This window comes from Diabrotica virgifera, chromosome 1 (genome assembly GCF_917563875.1).
Source record: "Diabrotica virgifera virgifera chromosome 1, PGI_DIABVI_V3a".
NCBI lineage: Eukaryota > Metazoa > Arthropoda > Insecta > Coleoptera > Chrysomelidae > Diabrotica > Diabrotica virgifera.
In genome coordinates, this window is record NC_065443.1 from 178080322 (window position 1) to 178089982 (window position 9661).

The following is a 9661-nucleotide window of genomic DNA, read 5'->3' on the forward strand; positions in this document are numbered from 1 at the left end:
TTGAGCTTCATATTACAAAATTAATAAAATTAGTTAGAATGTTACAGGGCGTTCGATAATATAGTGGCAGACCAAACTTATGTTTTTTAAATGGGACACCCTATATTTTATTTTATGTTCGAAATCTTCTTAACTTCCATATCACAAAAATATAAAGGCTTATTATGTTATACAGGGTATTTACAAAGTTATAACCAATTTTCTATGAAAATCGTAACAAGTTCAACTCCCTGTATAAATAAAAATAAACACCACAGCAAAAATAAACACCGATATAAACTGGTATAATTAACTTACGTATAAAAATAATTTTAGCAGTATTTTGTATATATCATGTTAACTCATTTATTTTGCTAACCTGAAATACTTTTATATACATACATTACAATTAAGTTTGAAACATCTGAATAGTTTTGTTTCCCTTTCCCTTCCCTTAATAAAAATATTTTCTATCAAACAAACAACAAACACTAAACATATGAAAATAGCGTGTACCAAAATATAAAGTCACTGCGCATGCTAAATAATGACGTCACTGGCTTAATGAAGTTTAATTCGCGTGTACCTAACTTTTTTATTTGCGTACACGTTAGCGTGTACCTAGACACAGCGTAAATCGCTACATATTTCTTGTTTATCTTCTTCTTGTAGTTTCATGGCCTCCACCTCTTAGGTACTTGGCCAGTTTCTTGTTTATCTTACAATTGACAATTTTTATGACAGAAATAAAAGTGTGGTAGAAAATCAATGTTGAAAAACAGTATTGATTAAAAAATCACTATTTATTCGTTTCTACACTAGTCTTCTTTCTAGACTGTACAGCTGATTGTCGTTTGTCTTTATTTCTTTATTATCTGACCAATACGATACGAACACAGATATCACGTGGGTAGTTCTAACCAATAAAATCGTGGAATTCATAGCGGTCAGGGTCAGCGGTTATTAAGCGAGATCGCAAACCAAATGCAACACATAAGATAAAATACATACGTAAAATGTTGCACATTTATTTCATAATAGCGTACATCTGTTTATACCTACTCAACAGAGATAACGTCGCATGCACACATTTTATATAATGTAGAATACAGGAGCGTGCTATAATTTTGGAACTTCAGTAAGTATATCAGTAGTTGAAATGTCTTCAAGCGAAGAAGACGTTAATTGTATCTTGGCAATTTTTAAGAAGACGTCAGAGAAAAAAAATGGGTTCAGCATGTTCATGCTACACTATTGTTGTTAATATTTTTGGATAATCCTCTGCAACGACTCTATTTACCTCCGAAGGGTAATACTCTGATGAATTTTGACTTGAGGTTGAACATATTAACTTATTTATTTTTAGCACATAATATGCAAATCGGACAGGTCGATTTTTAAAACAATCATAATATATTCGTGTGACAGTCATAACTAAGATTTTTTTTGAATCGGAAAGTAGGTACATCATGTAACACCTCATTTAAAAGCTTTTAAAATACTGATTACAAAAATATATAATACTTGCGCAAAATTTCGGTCCAATACTTTTTAAATGGATTCATTTTTTTTAATCCTGAGAAAACTAATCAAGAATTTTTGAAAAATTTAAATGTGCATGCACTCGCAATTAGTGACTAGTTCAAGCCTCAACTACAGCCCCTTCAAAAATAAGCACTTCCAACCGGTGAAACTTACCATATAAACAATAATATATACACGAGTAAAGCAACTTATGAAGTGGTAATGATTAATTTCACTGGGGATGCTAATTAGGGGGTGATTTTCACAATTTTTTTACCAAAAAAGGAAGGGACTAACGTTATTTTGAGCGTAACTTGCTTACTTTTGCTACTAAAACAAAATTAAAGTTTTTTTTAAACAATTTAAAAAAGTTTTAATGAGTTTTTCCCAAAAAGTGCTTCATTTTTTGGTTATTTCACGTTGAAATATTCGATTTGAAATTTGGCGAGTATGAATATATTTTTCATTACTTATAACTCCTCTTTTACTAGGTAATCTCATACCTAAACCATTTTTTTCACTTTTTTATGGGATATATTTTTGCTAAGAGTGTTTTTTTCGATAAAATACTTACTTTTTGGGTTAGTTGCAAGAAACCGTCTGAAAATGTGTTTTTTATGAACATATTTACTCGCAAATAACTCGAAAATTTTAACTTAGTGAAAAATGCTATAAAACAAAAGTTGCTTAGAATTAGTTAGTTTATCCATTTCCGGTCTTATTTTGAGCGTATATTTTTTCACCCTTGAGAAGGCATGAAGCTGGGCACCCATGCTACCTACATATTTATATGCCAAATTTCATGCCAATTTAAGCGGATCTTTAAAATTTATAGGTTTTGCATTATTTTGCCGTCAGCGAACGGACTATCAATTGCCCATAAACTTTAAAAATATCACTTAGAAAGAAATATGAAAATAAAGATGGAGAAAATAAAGATAATGGTCATGGAAAATGAGGATAATCAAGTAAATATAGAGAGAGATAAATAACCAAAAACTAGAACAAGTAACAACATATACATAAATGCCTGGGTGTGAAAATAGAAAATGGAGGAAGATCAGAAGAAGAAGTCAACGAAAGGATAACCATGACTCCAGAATGTACTACAGCTTAAACAGAGCATTCATTGGAAAGAAAGAAGTAAGCAGCAGGACGAAGATGGGGGTATATAAAATGATCTTCAGGCCGATTCTCACCTATACTACTGAGAGCTGGGTGCTAACACAATCATCGAAAAATACTTAGAATAAACTCAATGGACATGAAGTACCCATGAAAAGTAAAAGGAATTACAAGACGCGATAGAATAAGAAACAGCATTGTAAGAGAATAACTACAAGTCGAACCAAAAACACAAATACTAGATAAGAACAAGCTTAAATCCTTTTGGCTTTTGTGTAGAATGAACGACAATAGACAAGTAAAACGCGCATGGGAGGCAAAAGTACACAAAACAAGAGAGGAAAACGGAGACCAAAGAAAACCTGGAACGATGAAGTGGTAAGGATTCTGAAGAAGAAAAATACAACTTCGACTGAAGCGAAACGAAGGTCCAAGAATAAGCAAGAGTGGAGACGATTTGTATATGATATAATTGATATAGATGCATGAAATGTATTTTTCGAACACCTTAAGAAAAGTTTAGATATAGATTATATAATAAAATTATTTATACTACTTGGACTAAATAAAAAAGGGATTTGTGTACCATTTTAACAAATTTAAATTATACTAGAAAAAATTGATTTGTCAAAAAACTGTAAATATTAATCTGTAAACATTATATAGATAAGTCAACAAGCATGTTTATGCTTTTAAGACTTTTTTAAGTTTATTATGTAAGTAAACAAATTATTGTAAAAAATTGACCTATAATTGACCAATAAACCTATTATCTCAAAAATTATAATGCCCTATTATCCCTCTTATTGCACGCCCTCAATCCCAAATACACACATCTGGGCTTCTGGCACATACAGTACACTCTACTGCCCTTTTTTGAGAATCCGATCCCGAACAGGCGCGGATCCGGGGGGGGGCAGAGGGGGCAATTGCCCCCCCCCCCCCGAGAATCTGAGGATAAAAAAAAATGTGTATTTATTTCTAAATTGAGGATAACGAGTGCCACTGGCCACACAGAAAAGAGCTTTATATATTTAGCGATTGTCCTATTCAAAGTTTGTTTCCGCGTGCAAATTTCCCGTGCTCTCTCGTCGAATAATATTCATTGAAACAGTTCCGTAAAGATTTTAATTTGCTTGCTGTAAAGCTTATAACCGTGCGCACGCCCTAGCGTTAGAAATTAGAAACGGAACTTCGATTAGATTAGATTGCGCTCGACATAGTTCCTTATTCTGACGCTAGAACGCGCGCATGTACAACAACAAATAAGATGCCATTTTGATGTCGGTGCTTATTTGTGCTTTGTTGTTGTTGTGAGCTGATGTTATGAAACGAGCTGCCAAAATTACAACGTTCTTCAAAAAGTTGAAGACAACGTCAGGTAAGGTTACTCTATTTCATAAGCCATAGTAATAAAAGCTAGTAGGTTAGTAGGTTTAATGGTTATTTTTTACGCTTGCTACGTTTTTGTTTACTGTTTAGGCTATTATTTAGGACTCACTAAAAATTAGTTTAACTTTACTTTTATTTTTTATTTATATTTAACGTTTTTTTGTGTTTAATTAGTCTACCCTTTTAAAGTAAAATACATTTTTTAATGTAAGAAATCAGATAAAATCAAATTTAATTGATTAAATGTTAATTTTGTTTGATTTTCACTTTAAAACAATTTCAGATAGCAGTAATGGTGAGACTGAGGGTGCAAAACGAGACGATGAAGATAAACCCGAATCACTTACAATAATTCGAGATGAAGTGGAAGTGGGACAACATGAGCAAAGCTCGCTTGCTGTGTCACAAAACCCAAACTTCGAAGTGGAAGTTTTCGGTAAGCCTTTTTTGTAATAGCGAGCAACAACATATAATCCTGCAAAAGGCACATATAGAGGATAAGAGCTTTAAAATGATACCCAATTTGCCTAGAAAAATAATTATTTAGGGGTTGATTTGTTGAGTACGAAAATCAAGTAAATTGTTTTAATAATGTGGATGATAACTTTTAATACAAGTTACATTTTAAATTAAACAAACTATTTCAAGTCTTAAGACCGCGTCCCACCATCAAATAATTTGATCAAACTTGACAGTTAGTGACACAAAGTGACAGTTAGTGACGTCACATCCTGAGTGTTCATTGTGGATAATAATGAAAAACTTTAATTTTAAATAAAGTACAAACAAGTTAGACAACACAATACAAAACATTTGATTAAACTAGACTGTTAGTGAGAGCACAGATTTTTAGAATTTAAAAAAAAACTGCAATTGTGACGTCACTTTGACGTACTTGCGGAGTTTGCTCAAACTGTTTGATCAAATTATTTGATGGTGAGACGCGGCCTTAATAGGTCTAGTCGATCAATTATTTCAAGGTTGTGTTTTTTTAGGAGATCCTCTGGCCTTGGATTCACACTCAAAAAGCAGTGGACCTACCAACTCCTCAAGCGAATCCAGACCTACAATTAACTCTGAAGGTAAAGTGAAAGAGCTCTCTTCAAATCATATCATCAAAGATATAGGGCTATATGTAAATAACAAGCCTGATGATTACACAAAATATCTTCTTTTGGAAGAACATTGGAAGCCACCCTCAAACTACGTGTATCCATATTCAGAAAACTCAAAGGGCGTTAAAAGGTATTTGTCTAAAACCCACCTAGAAAATCATACATGGCTTGTACTTTCAGAGTCGAAGAAAGGTTTGTTCTGTAAATACTGTGCACTTTTCGCCCAAGAAAAGGCAGGTCACAATAAGGGCGTGAAGCTGGGGAGACTTGTAATTGAACCTTTGACACGGTTTAAAGACTTAACAGGAAAAGATGGCGACTTGCAAACCCATGAAAGAAGTTTATACCATAAAACCTGTGTAGAAATGGGGAAAGACTTTTTGAAAACTTACAAATCACCTAATAAAGAAGTTATCAATCAGGTATGCTCTGAGCGGCTTCGTCAGGTTACAGAAAATCGTGAAAGGCTAAAGCCCATTATCAAAACCATTATTTTGCTCGGGCGTCAAAACATACCTTTTCGAGGTCACAGGGACGATGGTCCTATCAACCTAGACATTGAGACTTCAGCAGCAAATCAGGGGAATTTCAAAGCTCTCTTGCAGTTCAGAGTAGACGCGGGTGACAAAGCTCTCGAAAAACATCTTAATACATCATCTTCTCGAGCAACATATATTAGCAAAACAACGCAAAATGCTTTAATAGAGTGTTGTGGGGATGAAATTAGGGATGAAATTCTGAAAAGAATACTCGAGTCCAAATATTGGTCTATGATGTTTGACGAAACCAGTGATTTGTCTCATAAGGAACAGATTACATTAGTTGTCCGTTATCTTTGGAAAGATGCCGTAAGGGAGGACTTCATAACTTTTATTGATGCATACAATGCAGCAGCAGATGTAAATGGTAAAGAGTGTAAAGAGAACAAACTATCAGGGAAAACTCTAGGTGAAATAGTCTTAAGGAATGTAAAAGAACTTGGCTTAGACCTTAGTTACTGTGTAGGCATAGGTACAGATGGGGCTTCGGTAATGACATCTGAAGAATCAGGTAGTGTAACAAAGATCCAATCAGAGGCAGTTAGTGCAAAACGGCTTCCATGCTACAACCACGCCTTGAATAATTCTATTTCTAAATCTAATAAGATTCGATCCATAAATAATGCCGTTGGCATTATGAAAGAAGTCATTCACTTTTATAATCAGTCAGCAAAAAGGAATGCTGTTCTAACTGAACACGTAGGAAGGCAACTAGTGAGCCTCTGTGAAACTAGGTGGGTAGATAGACATGATGCAGTAATTTTATTTTTTTGTGCATTGCCAGAAATTGTCGATTCATTTACAGAGATAAGCGAATGGAAAGAGTCCGAGTCAGCCAAAAAGGCCGTATTGTATATCAACTCAATAACAAGCACTGAATTCATTTTTTCTTGCGTTTGTCTGGTAGATATTCTGAAAAGGACCCTTCCCCTAAGCAAGTTATTGCAAAAACCAAACTTAGACTTGAACAAGGCTTCCAATGCAGTGACAGACACACTGACATGTCTGAAGGATAGGAGACGAAATTGTGATGATCATTTCACAGAGTTATACTTGGAAGCTCTAACTACCTCTGAAAAGCTGGGCGTGCAGCTCAAAATGCCCAGAGTAGTGAAAAGCCAAAGGCATAGAGAAAACTACGAAGCAGAGACAGTGATGGAATATTATAGGATGTCCATGTATATACCACTTCTCGACAATGTCATCACTGATCTACAAACCAGGTTCTCCGAAGAAAACCTATTGTGCTTTGACCTCAACCTTTTAATGCCTGCAAATATGTTGAACACCAATGTCAGCGAAAAATGCTTGGAGTTGAACGTGAGGCTGCAGAAAGTTTGCCAGAACTTTAAAACTCTTTTGCCCAGTGATTCTGAAGTGGTACTTGAAGGAGAGTTAAGCATTTGGAGAGCGAAGTGGTCAAGGGAGAAAGAAGAAGGAATGAAAATTCCAAACTGTGCCATAGAAGTACTCAAATGCTGCGATGGAGATATGTTTCCAACTGTACGAACACTTCTACAAATACTTATCACACTACCAGTAAGTGTTGCAAGTGCTGAAAGGTCATTCAGCAGCCTTCCCAAGTAGCAATTTGTCGACGCGACAACGTTGTCTACCGCGTGGCAACGTTTTGTTACAACGTTGTTATTGCCTAGAAGACGACCCTATTCTGCACTAATTTGGTGGACGATTTTTGAGTTGTCTTGACGTTGCCTAGGCAACCTCCTATGAAGCAACATCGTTTCGTAAGCGTTGCATAAGACAACTGAAGCGACTATAAAAAGAACCTGCGCGTGCAATGGTTGCTCAAGGAGTCAGACTAGTTATGTTTTTTTACCTATATTTTTAACACCTTTATGGTGAATGCGAAAACCAAAATGGTAACTATTTTGACATCGTATTAGGTATTTAAATTTATATCAATACATAAAGGACTTAAACAAAATTACCTGATCTGAAAATTTATAAACGCATCTCAGATTACCGTCAAATATGGATATTTCACCTTTAAAAAACACACGCGCTACTTTTTTACGACATTTTTGACAAAAAATATGCAAATTTAAAAAAATCAAATTTTAATATAAAAGTTAAAATTTATGTTAAAGATGTTCTGTATAAATTTAATGTATTGATGGTGCTTTTAAAGGTATCATTTTTTATATTCTGTATTTTCATTTTCTTTGCATCCCAAAAATCTCAAGTAAAACCAAAATGGTGCATTAAACAATATTACCTTATTACTAAAAAATACCTTATTACCAACCCTAGACCGATAAGACAACTTAGAAGTCCAATCGCCAACCAAGCCCGGCCGCGCTGACTATCCCAACCATTTTAGAACGCACCCTCTTATTGGGTGACAGAGAGGTCATGTGACCAGTGTCAAAAGTGTAGCATTCTCCTTAACAGCGTTGCCACATTTTGGAGATTTCTACTTTTTTGGTAGATTTTTGATATTTTTTAAAATATTCTAGTAGGTAATATTGTTTAGTAGATTTTTGTTATATTTCAACATTTTGTTATGACTAAAATAAAATTTGCTTTTTAATAGTATTTACCCCATTTCTAAATTAATTTTCACACATTTGGTTACAATTTCCCAATCCGAAAATAAGACCGAAAATAAGATTCAGAATAATTAGGTCATTACCGAAAATAAGATTCAGGACGTAGATGATGAATATTACAGAGAAATGAAACTGGAAACTAGATTCTTGTGTAACAAACTTGCAGATTTCAAGTAACAGTGCAAGCAGTATTTCAGGTGTTATTGAAGAGTTCTGGCATTCGGTGAGCCTATTATAGAAGCTAACGATGGAAAACTAAAATATCTAAACATATGTAACTTTGCAAAACACAAAATGTTGTGTTCACGTGTTTCTAATGTTAAATGCGAAACAATTGTTTGAAGAATTTGATCCAGACATGCAGCTGTTAAAATTAGTGGATGACAAAATATTCTAGTTGTTAAATGTACCTATTCATTTTTTTCGAATCATGAGGAAACTATAATAAGTATTTTTGAAAAATTTAAACGCAGAATGAAAGACTGCATTATTTAGAAAAACCAAAACGTTTCTTTTGAATGAGATATTTGGAATTAAAATGACACTACATTTTGTCTTTTTTTCACCCCTGTAACTTATTAAAATAAACATTATAGAAGTTTTCAGTGACTTTCAGTCCTCGGTAATAACGTAATCTTTCTTTCTGCGTTTAAATTTTTCAAAATACTTATTCGTTTTCTCAGGATTCGCAAAAAATGAAAACATTTAAAATACATTGAACATTTTAACGGGCGACATTTTGCGCCTATCCCCTTAAGTTAACTGTTGTTTTTATTATCAAAAATCCCAAATATATCCCAAAAATCCTTAAGTACATTTTAGTTTTTGATTTAGTAGATTTTAGCTAAAAAATGGTAATTACCAGTTGTTGTTTTGGAATAATTAGGTTTCCAATTTTTTGGAATTCCTCTTGGACAGTTAAGACGGATATGCAGATTACTGTATAAGTTTACTGTATTTACATGGCCTAAAAAGAATCTACTGATTTTGTGAAAGCAAAACTAATGAAAGAGTAAAAACTGACCTGGCAACCCCGTCTAGCAGGCAACCCCGTCCAAGGTTGCCAGGTCTGGTGAAAATTCACCAGATTTGGTGATTTTGTAACCCATTTGGTGATATGGTGAAAACTTTTTTAAAAAGCTTAATATCTGGTGATTTTTTGACCTTATCTACATATAAATTTATGTTAAAATTTAAAAAGTACGATTATACTATATATGAGTTTGTTATTCGTTATTAAGAATTGCCTAATATTCATATCATACAAAAAGTCTAATTTGTAATATAAAATGATCCGCCTCTGTGGTGTTCAACCGGGGATTTCCCGAAGGTTACGCTATTCTTGCAAGTTTCATGCACTTCCAATAATTTATGTCTTGGTTTTATAAACAAACCTTTCAGTTAATATCAACATATC

General features: G+C 33.8%; 1 protein-coding gene across 1 annotated transcript; it reads left to right on the forward strand.

Moving 5' to 3' along the window:
- Positions 1-4068: 4068 nt before the first annotated feature.
- LOC126878900 (52 kDa repressor of the inhibitor of the protein kinase-like) lies at positions 4069-8417 on the forward strand. The gene is made up of 2 exons (XM_050641795.1): positions 4069-4456; positions 5016-8417. The coding sequence occupies exons 1-2, from the start codon at positions 4264-4266 to the stop codon at positions 7259-7261; spliced, it is 2439 nt and encodes an 812-aa protein (XP_050497752.1). The 5' UTR covers positions 4069-4263; the 3' UTR covers positions 7262-8417.
- Positions 8418-9661: the final 1244 nt, after the last annotated feature.

Bases quoted from the DNA above. Each gene is read 5' to 3' on its own strand.
- LOC126878900 (XM_050641795.1), top strand. From the start codon at position 4,264: ATGTTAATTTTGTTTGATTTTCACTTTAAAACAATTTCAGATAGCAGT. The intron at 4,457-5,015 runs GTAAGCCTTTTT...GTGTTTTTTTAG, and splicing joins CTTCGAAGTGGAAGTTTTCG to GAGATCCTCTGGCCTTGGAT.